The sequence below is a fragment of the Anser brachyrhynchus genome, assembly GCF_964034855.1.
Source record: "Anser brachyrhynchus genome assembly, chromosome: 9".
In the NCBI taxonomy this organism is placed as follows: domain Eukaryota; kingdom Metazoa; phylum Chordata; class Aves; order Anseriformes; family Anatidae; genus Anser; species Anser brachyrhynchus.
The window spans coordinates 1,072,355-1,086,009 of record NC_137703.1 but is presented as its reverse complement, the minus strand read 5'-3'; the positions used below and the strand labels follow the sequence as shown (position 1 = coordinate 1,086,009).

The window sequence follows — 13,655 nt, the reverse complement described above, 5'->3', positions numbered from 1 at the left end:
TAAAACCACATTCCCACTGACACAATTCCCAGGTGGTCCCAGAGCAGCACAGAGAGGGGACAGTGACAGACTGAGCTGTGGGGCTGCTCGCAGCTGCTGAATTTCTGTCTTTTTCTCAGCGGGTAGCGGAACAAATAGCACTGCACTTGGGTTCCCCGACAGACAGGTTTGGGGGCCGAAAAAGGCTTAACTCTTCTTTCCTACTCTCAAGAGAGAGACCAATTAAACAGAAATAGTACCTAAATGTCTCCTCTCAGCAGATTTAAGCAGCACACCCGCACTGTTACCTACCTTTAAGCCTTGGCGTGTCCATGGGAGGGGGACCCGAGTCACCCCCCGGTGCCGGCTGGGGACCAGCACCCACCCCAGGGGCAGCACAGCGCAGGTCGCACCTGGGGAGCGGGCGCAGCTTCCCGAGGGACGCGGTCTCGTTGCAGGACCTCCGGAGCGAGTCACCTCCAGACCTTTTCTCAAGATCCTAACCAACAGCAGCTCCTGGGATGCCTGATCCGTTGCACACAGAAGGATTTTTCTTACAGAGGACTGACACAGCTGGTGAGAAAGCGGCCGCTGCCCCAAACCTCGCACTGCCCTGTGCCGCTTGGGTCACTCCTCCCGAGTCAAAGAACACCCTGTTCGCAGGAAACTGCCTACCAGAGGGGAGCATGGCAACCGGACCTGTCATTTTATTCAAGGAACTACTTTTGTTAGCACTTTTAAATCACACAATGTGATTCTGTGGTTAACTACGTCCCTTTGGAAGGAGCACAAAAGCAATGCATCCTTGCTGAAAACCAGAGGCCTTTCCCCAGCTGCGAGTGCCCTGTGAGCGGAGTTTCGGCCCTTTCACCCTCCTAGCCTGCTCTAGGATCAGTTTATCACACACAAAAAAATCAAATCCATATAATTCCTATACATAAGTTAATAACAACACTGACACCTCAAATGCAGGGCAAACGTATTCAGTTAGAGAACAATTATTTCTCATACTCTAATAAAAGCAAGCGCTGAGGTAATACAGAAGGCAGGCAAATTTTTACTTATCAAAAAATAACATCATCCTAAAATTATTTATGTAAATAGATTCAGTTGTGCTCAATTAATGCAGCCAAACAGGATTCATCCAAAACAATACATTTAATTTGTCGACTCAAATAATGATAAATTAGATCTGCTGTAATTCAAAGGAACTGTTTCAACTTAGACGTGATTACACACGTGCAACTCTCAGTAAAGCCCACTAATCTGCATAAACTAATAACAAAAACACAAAAGTCACATCAAAAATGTCAGTGTCACGAATTACAAAAGCCCCTCCTGACCATAAATAAGCTAATACTTCTTTAAATAAATTACAATATTTCACCTTCGAGGCCAATATTGATTCATCTGACGCTAACAATGCTCACAAAAAGGTTCCAATCTACTTCCCTCCCCCCTTAATGCTCGAACTAATCAAAAACCAAAGAAAGGAAACTCTGGGAGGATGAGCCCAACACAGCACGGCACCGTTTAGCAGCCCGTGTGGCCAAGAAGGGTGCTGCCTTGCCCTTCCTGGTGCCGGTGCCCGCGGCACTGCTGCAAAGAACATCTGCTGCCCCAAGCACCCCGTGTGCCTTCTTTGCAGGGCAAGATCCGCAGAGCAAGAATCTGGCTTATTTCAACATTACAGCAGTTTTAATACACCTCCATGGAAGTCATCTACATGTGAGGTTTAGGTTACCATTTCTGATGCCTTCAAGCATGTAATATCGAGCCTTATGCAATATTTAGACGGCCCATCAACCAAGTGTTGTGTGAACAACAAGCACTCTCACCTCTTCTACTGGAAAGGAAGGAAAAACTTCACATTTCAATGTACAGGTTTTTGTTTGTTTGTTTTGTTTTACAGCAACAATTCATACTCATGACATAATTCAGAATGGCTGAAATTCATGAATTAATCATCAAATGAATAAGCGGAATTTAAAGCAGTAAAAATAACACATCAAAATATAACATTAAGTAATTTTGACAACCATCCTGCTTAATTATTTATTCTAACAGCTATAGCATACTGACCTACTGCAGCATATTTAGTGAACAAAAGGCCATAAAAGACTAAAACATGCTACAGTTTTTATATATTAATTGCATGTTGGAAAATGAGAAAAGGCTGCTAACCATTTTATTGGGCCAGATATCATAAAGCGTAGTAAACAGAGAACTAAGATACCCGGGTGTTTTGTTGTTAATTATGCACAAAAGAAAATCTTGAATGCAGGTTACTGCTAAAACACAGAGTCCTGTAATTATCCACACAATTATCCAACCATTTAACTGTTTGCCTGCTGCTAACCAGCCAGCTAGCAGGCAGCAGCACGCACCTGCAGGGAATCCGTAGGCAGCCTTTCCTGCCATTCTGCTCTGACTTATCCCTCAAGTAGTGCTGAAGAGCACCCTGTCTAGTTACCAGGATAGATCACTAAAATTTTCTAAGTTTATATATTGGAGCCAATGCTCCAGGGCACCTCAGAAGTTCTGAGGCAAAGCCTTTCAAGCCTACCGCCTGGCTTCAACTGCAGGGCTTGCATCCAGGAGGCTGCGCGAGCTCACTCCTCAGGAGAGAGACAGCTTGGTGTGGCTATGGGAAGTCAAAACCATCATCATAAAAGCAAGCAAAATGTACTAAGTAACAGGATGGCCAGCAAGACAGGAAATAAACAAACACCCAATCCCCCTTTACTCATTCTTATACAGCTCACCTTTGTAATTAGAGTATTATTCACGCAGAAAAAAAGCAGAACGTGCCATTTCATAAAAAGTTGTATTAACTGCTGGCAGTAAAACAAGCAGAATTCATCCTTCCTTGAAAACACAGTGTGATAGTGACTTTTGCTAAAAAGAAGCCATTAAGAAAGTCATAATCATCAGATTTTATGAATTCACGCAGAGAGAAAATCCCTTTGGTTTGTCTCCATTGCAACACCCTTTGCACAGCTTTATGCAGCGCCTTGCCATTCAAAACCCTGGTACGGCAAGGGACTGAAATGGGAGGCAAAGAAAAAAAGGTCATCAACGTTTAGCTGCCTGTAGCTAAACAGCCTCTTAGAAGTATCCTTAAATTTCAGGCAGTACTAACTGTTGCCATGATCACAGCATGTAGAAGGTACATTAGATAAATAAAATTAATTAACCTCGGCCTTGGGATTCCTAACTATGCATAGCATCTGGCAAAACAGTTACTCATAAGCTCTCTCTAAACCATTTTAAATCTTTCAGGGCACTTAGCTAGGCTAAAGCTGAAGGTTGCTTTCTCCCAAGATTGCTACGCCACCTCAATATAAAAAAAAAATTCTGAAAAAAAAAAAATATATTTTTTACTGCAAAGAAAGCACAGAAACTATCAGTGTCCACAGGCAGTCTCTAGGGTGATAAATGTGCTATTTCAGTATTGTACTGCATGTACTGTACGAATGACAAGCTCAGTACTCCCACACACATTTCTGTCTAATACACTGATGCCTAAAAGATTTTTCTAGTCACCAGGAACTCTTTCCTTTCTTGCTACGAAATTCTGGGAGTCATCTCACCATTAGTGGCTGAACATAGGCTTTGCTCCTGCTGTACACATTCCTGTACTTACCCAGAAAAACAAATGCCTGTCTACACAGCCTGTCTGGAAGCAGTAAAATCCCACCCGCATTGCAGGGAATTTCCACCCCCCCCTGTGCAATGCTGACAGAATGCTCTCCGATGCCCACAGGTGAGACCTGCTGCCTTTCCTTCTGCAGGATTTACTGTCGGGAGCTCCCACACCTCTAAGCCATCCTGTCCTGGCAGGAACCAGGGACGACCGAGGGAAAGGAGGAAGCCAGAGCCTTTCAGTGAGCTGCGGCCATCCCCTCAGGAGCTGGGAGCACGCTGCGGGCACGGCTGGGCGCAGGAAGCTCCGTGACTGCCCCACGCGCCACGGCACCGAGCCCAGTCCTCGCTCCCGGCCTCACCTCCTCCCACACCCTCAGCTTTGTTATCCCTACAGCACCGGCGTAACCCCAGGGCTGGTTGTGCCTAGTCCCACAACGCAGCAGTGATGATTCCATGCGGGTTTGCAGCAGTTAATGTAGGACTTCCCAAAGCGCTGCTTCTTCCTCAGTGGGGTCGCAGTCATCCAGCTGCAGTGAGCCCCTAGCTGCTTGGCAGTCCTCCTCTCCTGCCCAAGTCAGCAGAGACCTTATGACAGCTCAGGTGGGAAGTACCGATCTTACAGACTGCATTTCACCTGGCTCTGGTTCCACCTGATTGTACTTAACTCCTTAACTGTTCTTTGTATTAAGCACGGAAGGAGATAAAAGCATTTAAAAGGACAGCAAGCACAGCACATGTATGTGCCATTAGAATTGCAATAAGCTGCTAGGCACATTGCTGCTTGACTTTAGCATACATTATAATATATATCCTTCCTTTACATGTACACTATTTCTTGAGTCAAAACAGAAATAGATTACTCTTCCAAGACTTCCTTGCTATCGCTAAATCCACTTGCACATCTTGGAGTGGGAGTAGCACGGGGGAGGAACACGACGCGGTGCCATCTGAGGAGAGAGCTACTCCGATGTGCAGTAAGGGAGAAGATGGGAAAGAGGCCAAACAACAAAAAATTCATGTAAATGCCAAAACCAGCCTTCATCAAACACCTTTTTTGCCCAGCAATTTGCTATACTTGCTGAAATTGTAGGCTATCCAAGTCTGCATCGATGCAAGGAAGTCCTGAGCAGGGACGCAAGCCCCCAGCTTCTCTCCCACGAAGGCGTGACCATGAGCAGGCTGTTGGTGCAGCCTGCTGGTGGAGGGGCACGGGGGCTACCAACCATTACAGGCCTGGAGGGCAAGGAAGCCGAAACACAGGCTCTACTAGAAAAATCACACAAATATTTTAATAAGCTAGTTCCATGAATTTCCAGGACGACAGACTCACTTTACAATTTTAGCACCAAAATCCATAAAATGACTGTTGTTCCTATGAAGACATTTGCAAAAACTATTTGTCCAAAGTTTCCTAGTCATCAACAGAATGCTGGGCTTGGGTTTCGGAGCCATCTTTTGGGGATTCCCCATGCTCCTCCTGTTCCCATCCGAATAATTTAGCTCACCGGTTTCAGAGATCCTGAATGCCTCAGAATGAAACCCTGCTTGTGACTGACTGAAACTAATGCTTTTAGGGTAAATAACACAGCACGGCTTATCTGACTTCTACTGAGCATCTCCTCTACTTCCACTACCTTGAGGAGCAGTACAGACACCAAACAATCACCTCCCCAGCTCGGGAGCAGCACGCTTTACCAAGAAAACACCGTCCCCTTCTCTGGTATCTGCAGCCTCACTGAGCAAGAATTAGATGACAGATACTGACGTTATGTTTATACCGTATATGGGGCATATGTTAGCACAGAAAGGGCAATACGTTTCTGCACATTTTCTTGTGATCCAAAGAGTCAAAGAGAGGCAGGACTGCCCAAAACTCCAAATGTTTCTCGGGAGAAGCAGCTTCAGGGAAACTGCTATGTTCGCTTTTCATTCCCTGGCTAAAATCTGTCCTTTACTAAAAGTCCTATTGGAAGTCTCAGGAGAATAAAGGACAATACTGAGAAGAGATCCCACATTTATGTAAAAGTTAGAGGTGCTGCCAGCACAAGTATGTCAATACTCATGATCTAAGAATTAAAAATAGCAACATAAAATGGGAATGCTTTCTCTCCCCTTGTCTTTCTGCTTATTTTCTCTTTTCTAAATGTACTTTACACATTGTTAGTTAGGTATACTGTGTGTGGGATGCATTATTGAGGTTGCCATGGTTTTTCATTTTTAATAAGCTTTGAGACTTTATAATCTAACCAAGTACATTCATAATTACTACATCTCTTATTTCTCCCTACCCTCTCCCTCCAAAGCCCTTCAGAAAATACTAGTGGTAAACCTACTGATTTGAAAGACAATAAAACATCAAAGTAAAAGCCCACCCTCAAAGAGTTGGCACACAACAGCTTAGGAATGTAAAAGGAGAAAATTACCAGCACCAAACTCCGGGATATATCCATGTCCTTGCGCCTGTTGTTAACATCTAAAGCCAGGATGACATGTTGCACTGTGCAGTGCAAAATTCCCCGGCGCGCACAGAAAGGCGAGGAGCGTTTGCCACCAGAGCTGACAGTGAACCACTGAGCACTGCCTACCCCAGCTCTGGTGCTCCTCGCCGCGGCTGCTGTTGCCATACGGGAGGCCAAGAGCTCAGGCAGCCTGCGGCAGCTCTCCCTGATGGGTGCGATGCCCCTGCGCACAGCCTCGACTGGGCAAAGCCGTGGAGCAACTGGCTGATGTTAACAGCAAGAACCTGAGTGGGACAACTCCTGCTGTTGATGCCTATTCCATCTGCTGAAAGCTCACGTCGAGCTCTAACACTTTCAATAACATTGCCCGTGTGTGTTTTCTTACATTCAGAGGGAATCCAAAGAAAAGAAAATCCAGCTCATGGCGTCTTACTGACGTGTGCGTGGTGAAGAGGGTTACGTTTTTCAGGTCCACAGCACAAATCTCGGTTAGCGTAGGTAACGGGGACGTCATAGCTTTTATCGATCATCAGTGTCTGCGCTGACTGGTACAAGAGACCCTGAGAAACCCACTTTGCCAGTACAAGTTAATGACATTGTCTTGACAACAGAATATTGTTGGGCCAATCACATTCACACAGATTTTTTTTTTTCCTGAAGGCACAGAAATTTTGGCTTCTACTGCAGAACAGGCACTTTGGAGAAGAGTATGCATTACTGGTGTGCAGACCCTTTTGTCCCTATGCTAAACTCAACCCATTTGGTTTTGCTCTTACCTAGCACAGGCCCACAGCAACCACATACCAGGAAACCCCATCTTGATTTCTGCCTGCTGTTTGGCTTGGGGAGAACATGCAGGCAGCCTCAACGCCAGCACGCGCCAGCCCACATACCTCCCGTAACATCCACGAGAGCAGCAGCGCCTCAGAAACTCAGACTTGTTCTTTTGGCCGGTGTGCATGCAGCAGCAGGCCGGCGATGGCCGCGCTCTTCTGGAACTCATCCTGCTCCACGCAGGGCTGCATCAGCAACCACCACACGGCGCTGTGCAGCACAGGCAAACTGAGGCTTCGCGGGATCCTGTATCTTAATCAAATCTGGGTGGTTTTCTACAAAGACACAGCACAGCACACCCTTGACTACAGGAATTTCTCAAACTAATGGAAAGTTCCTGCTCCAAAGCATGAAAATGCCTCAATAGAACTATTGTAATGTTTCTTTTAATGTGGGCAACAGAATGAATTTCTTTTCCAGTCTGCAGCTTAGTGATGGCTGAGTATAATGCTAATATTAGACATCAAACTGCCTATCACATGTGAGAAGGCTCTTGTGAAATACCTTATTATCCAGTACTCAGATCGAGACTGTAAGATAGAGCATGTCAGCTTGCCTGGCACTAACCTGACATTCAAGTCCATGCAAGAATCAGAAGGAAAACATTTTTTTCTCTTGACAGCAGAAACCACTTTTTCCAAATGTTAAATTTTATCTTTACAGTGTTGTCAATGGCAAGCATGCAAAAATCACAGTAAGCAAAAAAGAAAAAGAAAAAAAGAAATTGCGTGGTCTGATCATCTGATTCAGCATCATATGATTTTAAAATAACTACTGCATTCTGCGGGTGATGGCATGGCACATCAAAGAGTTGAAGAATAAACTGGTATTTAGTCTAAAATATAAGACTTCCCACATCACATTCACACAGACATTTTTCTCCTGAAAGCACTGAAAATAACATCTTGAGTAGGGTTAGGTTTTTTACACTGCTCTTTCTATAGAGAGTTTGAAACACTTTTCTACTATTTCTGAAGCCAAGGATTCTCACACGTTCCTACCACAGCAGCAGGATGGCCTTTAAGAGAGCCAGCCAATATGGGAAGATTCTTTACATACTCCTCATAGCTAACAACATCAACATCATAGCAGTTCTGTTTGAACTTTGCATTAAACCCATTTTTTTGACAGTGGTATCTGTTACTCTACCTAATTCTGGATCACTTTAAAATTCAAGATCACATTAAGGTTTCCTCCTGGAGGAATGAAAGGAGTGCTCTGCCTCTCCCTGACCAGTGCTACGTTCCGACAGCACTGAACTCTGAATGGCTTGAAGGAGAGCACCTTGCTGGATACAAAAGAAGTGCCAATGCTATCCTTTGTAACCAATTCTGCCTTAGTTAACACAGTTTGTGCCATTCACGTTTCGTAATTGGAGAGCCGCGTTTTATGCTCTTGTCATTCACCCTGTTTTTCATTCATAAATTTATTGGAAAACTTCTCTCTGACCTTACCAACTGCTTTCCCAGAGACCAGACTAAATTGTAATTGACCTTTCCACCAGCCAGCTCTACCTCAGTTTTAAGGATTTCCTCTTCATTTCCGCAGGATGCTTAGGCCTTTCCAAAGCACTATGCTAGCAAAGGAAGTGTCCCGCGTTTTCCCTTACTGTTCATCCACATGCTGCTAAAAATAACACGACCAACTCAGTGGTTTCAGTTCTCTCCAGCACTCTTGTATATTCCTCAATCATTTCCTACTGCATAACTATCATGTTCCTTTGACTGTGTAATTTTAATACAGCACACCGTCAATATTGTTGGTTTTTTTTTGTTCCTTCACATAGCCATGATGTTAAGTACATGAAATCCAGAATTTTAATCAACTGTCAGCAACAGGCTCACACAAACTATGTTTTACAGCATGAATTTCTATCACTTACGAGTCTTAAGATAAGATAAAATTGGAATTTCTCCTGTAAAATCTAAGCAATTATAAAACAAGTCACTCATCAGAACAAAATTATACATGATAGTCCCAGTTTACCAATTAAATTATTTTATTTTATGAAGACAAAATGGAAAAGGAGCTATCCAAACATTTTCAAAAACAAGAGTAAAGCAAGTTCCCTTTTTTGTCCCACTTCAGATTGGCTCTTAAGGCAAGTCTTTGAAATTCTGCTTCCACCGCACTTGGAAAAAATTTCTTGCAGCCGCTGGTTGCCCCCTCCCTCCGTCAGGGGATTTACCTCAGCAGCAGGGACTTCTGCCTCACAGCGAAGAAGGAATTGGTTTAGCAGTGCAAACTGAGTAATCTGTCTTGCTGACACCAAACATCCCTGTTTTCCTTCTTTGTCAAATGTGCTTTGACGTGTGCAGCTCAGTTTCAGTAGGACAAACTACATTTTAAGTCCCTACCTGTAAAAATTTGTTTTCATCAGAAAACAAAGAGGTTTGTCACCACACTGGACGTGAGCTGCGTTTCTGCCAGGGGGTTTTACACAGATCTAGAGCACTGCAGAAACCTGTCCAAAATCAGGAGGCTGCACTGCGGGCAGGCGAAGCACTGCTGGGGCGCCCTGGGAGGCAAGCACGAGCTCAGCCCCACTTGCTGTAGGGAAGCGTCTGTGCACTTAGGCCCGAGTCTGATGCAGACCCAACTATATACTTCCCACGTAAATACACCGAGGATGGAAATTCTGTGTTCCCCTGTGAGGCATTAAGGTCCTCACCCTTTTCATAGAGGCTCCACTCAAACTTTCCACTTCATTTTATCATTGGAAACATGTCACAGATCTATGTGCCTCTCTCCAATTTTTAAACATCAGTGACCTTGAACACCGTGGTCTTCCATCCGCTTCAACAAAATCTGCAGCAGAGCCTTATAAGCCATGTACAGTACTGTTTCAGTTAAACTCACCGACATGCATCAACAGTCAGGAGACACCTAGAAATAGCCCAGGCAGAGCAGCACAGAACAATACGAGAGCGATTAGTAATCGCTGTCTGAGATGACGAGGAAGTCAGCCTTTTCAAGTATGTCTATAATGATTTTGTCACTTAATACGATCACGGAATCTGCCATGGCATACATTGCCTCGACTGATGTGCTAATCTCTCTCACAGTCCTGAACGTGTGGGAGACAGGGAGACAAGGAGATCCATAAAAACTCCACTGGTGGAATGAGCACACTTCCCAGTATTTCCACTCCAGCACTGTTTGTGTGTTTCTGTCAATAGTTAAAATTATCATGGTCAAAAATTAGAAAAAAAAAAAAAAGCAGCAGAACTTCCTCAAGCTTTATTAGATAAGGTATGTTCCTTTTTCAGAATGAGAGCATGGAAAGAGTTGGTGTATTGGCACAACAAATATTTAATGTATTTTGTTCAGGAATGTGAGCGCTCAGACTGCATAAATCACAATAAAAAAAGGAAATATTAAATCTCCATTTGTGCAGTGCACTTCTTTTGCACAAGCCACAAGTCCACAGAACGTACCAGCCTTCTCTAACACACACCGTTCTGCCCGCTCCTCAGCCGAATGCCGCCCCGCTGCCGTCGTTCAGCAGCCGCATGCACGCAGCCCGCAGATGGGCGCCGTCCTCGAGGGGCTGGTGGCACTGCTGCCTGCGCATAAGGGGGAAGGAGAAAAATTAAGCCAAAGAGAGAAAAACATTCAATTGCTGTGGTTTTTTTTTTTTTTTTTGTTATCCAGTTTAGTTTTAGAAGACTCAGTTCAAACTGGGAGAGCCTGCACATATTCCCCACAGCTGGTGCACCAATTAAGAGCTATGAGGAGAGTTCAGGTTTCAAGAAGAACATGACACCTGCCCTCCTAAAACTGAGATAAGTTTTCTACTTTAACGTTGCTGAATTCGACTCAGGCCCTTTTGTAAAGCACAAGTGTGGAAAAAGGATCTCCATCCCTTCCCTGGGCTTCGGGGCAGGATCTCAGAACATGAACAGATTCAACTCTGTGATGTTTCTTTCCACATTCTTCTTTACTGAGTATTTTCTTAAGAATAAATGCAATTAATTAGACATTGAGCCATAGAGTAAAACAAATTTTAATTGATGTGGGAAAACAAAAGGATATTAAAAAAAAAAAAAAGAAAAGAAAGAAAAACAATTAACTTCTTCGTTATTGCTTCAGAATGTGTAATAATTGGCATTCAAGCAAACTATAGTATCTTTCATCTGGAAGGCATTCCAGGCTAATACATCTGTGGTTTATTCTTTTGTTTGCAGATACTCAGTGGCTTGTTACGATCATAATTGGATCATAACACTTTCTAATTCTTTGGATGGTGATTCATCAAATCTCAGAATTGCTACCACCTCCTCCCTGAGGCACATGGACTGGTCTACATAGTAAGCAGGAAAGAAACTAAGAGCTATTTTGGAACAGAGTAGTATTCAGTTTGCACCTAATGCAAATATTTAACAACCTATTCCCTTTTTGCTCTGCAACAACAACTGCTCTTTCTACTTAGAAAGAAATTCAGACCTGTGAAATACACTTAGTATTCTTTAAAATTGGGCTTCTCTACAACCCAGCTGAGAGGCTCAGTATCACACTGTGTAACAGTCCTGCCTAAGGTCCAGTTCCTCATTGTAAAAACATAACAATATGAGAAGGGAACATCTACAAAATGTATTAATTTGTGTTATGATTCTGAAAATTGATTAATTACACTTTGGTGTATCTCACCCACAGAACAACATGACACTAATTTTGTTTTAAATTAAAAACTTGACATCTAATAAAATCTCTTCCTAGAAAGAAATCTGAAGGTAACAAATATCAGTGGTCCTGGCCCTCCCCACTCCCCACGTATGCCAGCCTTTCTCTCACTCATTTTCTGTCTTTTGCCTTTATTGGCAGTGGTGAAGTGAAGCAGTTTTAGCGTGACTGCAGAAAATCAGGCAGAAGGAAAGCAGCTCACCACAATGGCAAAACTAAGAGAGAATAGCTTTGAGGTTTTCATTGTAGCCTTTCTAAGCATGAAAAGTCAAAATATTTGTAGTCGGGTCTGATAGCTCAGAAAGTCTAATGTCATTACATTAGATGGTCCAACTTTCATCTGTTCACTGGTTTTCTTTCGCTTTATATTTTTCAGGCCAAGAGGGCAAAAGAGGGTAAGACACAAGGCAGAACCACGCTGGATGTATGTTCTGTTCCCTCCAGTAACGTATCTGAAAGCATTAAAACATTGCGACACCAGTTAGCACGGCCAGTTAAGTCCCACCAAATTGTGGGGGACACAACACATACAAAGGCTGAGTTCTGCTCCAGCTTTCTTCAAGACCAATACATCTCGGTGGCTTTGTTTCAGCAACCTTGCTCAGCCTTGTGTTCCTGCCAGTCCTGTCATTCTCCTCAACACGGAAGGCTTGTCTACAGAGGGAAAAAATTGTAAAATAAGCTAAGGGCAAGGCTAGCAGGTGTTTCGGTCTCATATTTTTTTCATGAAAGCACACAAACTCCTAGCTCCCACTAAAACCACAGAATACAGACTTGTACATATCTTCATGAATGCAACTCAATTTACTTTTCAGGCACTCACATGGCATGTTAAGGGGACTTGTTCAAACCATAAAGAAGTTTCCTCAGCATGGAAAAAAGCACATCTATGTGAGAGCCAGCACATTTTGATAAAAGTTGGAGAATAAAGAATGCCACCGGCTTGTCAAGACATTGCAGATACCAACACCACTGAGCATAGACATGCCTGCTTGGGCACAGGTCCATGCAATGGAAACGTTTTGATTCTCATTACTCACCTGGACTAAATCAACACAGAGTTCAAACACGATGTGAAAACAGCCAAAGCTATACACACAGTGATAAAATAATAAAGACCCTTCCCCACTGACCTGCACACAAAATAGTCATCTAGTGTTAGTGTGGATAAGCTAGTTTTATGAAAATTGTAAATGATATGCCCTTTGACATTTTCTCAATGATACAAAGCTTTTCTGGACACCTAGCTGCAAGCCAAAATGGCTAATGATTGTGAGAAAATAGGAAAGGCCATATTCTCCATGTTTTCAATGCCAGACATATGAATGTCTTGCAATACAATCAGATATGCCACCTCCAGAATCTTCTGCCATGGGATGACATTACCTTTCTAAGAGTGACAGGCATGCTGAGAACATTACCTGTCCTAATACTGACTGCAGAATAACCAGAAGGAACTGCTAAATGGGAATAATTTAGCACTCTAAGAATCTCCATAAAAAGGAAGCCCTACTTTGCTTCACATAATGTACAAGCAATCTTACAGCTTCCCAAAGTACATTTCTCAGAGAGGTCTGAACTCATCTGCAAGGGTCTGTTTATTCCCAGGACCCAAGCCTCCATGTATGTTTGGGTGCCTGAGAATGGAGAGAACTTCTGAATCCTGGCAGAACTCTTATGAATGAAGACTTCTGCAAACAACTTTATCTCTGTCCCTATTACTTGCCATACAAAAATGATTTTTTTTCCTTCCACTGTGACCACCCAGCTACTCAGCGAAGACAGGCATGGTCACATACAGCTGGAGTTTGAGAAGAGGGTACTTGGTCACAACGCAAGAATTTGCAGCACACAGAACGGATCAGTTACATTATTCAATCATTCATTTGAAATAAGATTTGGGTCAACTCCCTGAGCTGCACAGAAACATTAACCCAGGACAGTAGATGCACACAAGCATGGGTGTAATTGTCCCTCGGCATAACACACAGCATCCGAGAGCTGTGCTGCTTCTCCAGCACACCAGGTGGAAAGCAGGCAGCACGAGCCCCT

General features: G+C 43.6%; 2 protein-coding genes across 2 annotated transcripts in view; both read right to left on the bottom strand.

The window, feature by feature from the left end:
• LOC308199911 (uncharacterized protein) overlaps positions 1 to 4,174 on the bottom strand; it is a 35,874-nt gene extending 31,700 nt beyond the window's left edge. Inside the window, exon 1 of the mRNA XM_080604771.1 lies at positions 3,987 to 4,174. Within this exon, the coding sequence (XP_080460897.1) occupies positions 3,987 to 4,082 (96 nt within the window). The 5' untranslated portion in view covers positions 4,083 to 4,174. The remainder of the gene's footprint in view (positions 1 to 3,986) is intronic.
• Positions 4,175 to 10,545: 6,371 nt separating this feature from the next.
• LOC308199910 (uncharacterized protein) overlaps positions 10,546 to 13,655 on the bottom strand; it is a 43,408-nt gene continuing 40,298 nt past the window's right edge. The window contains exon 9 of the mRNA XM_080604770.1: positions 10,546 to 12,257. The gene's annotated coding sequence lies outside the window, so the exon portion shown is untranslated. The remainder of the gene's footprint in view (positions 12,258 to 13,655) is intronic.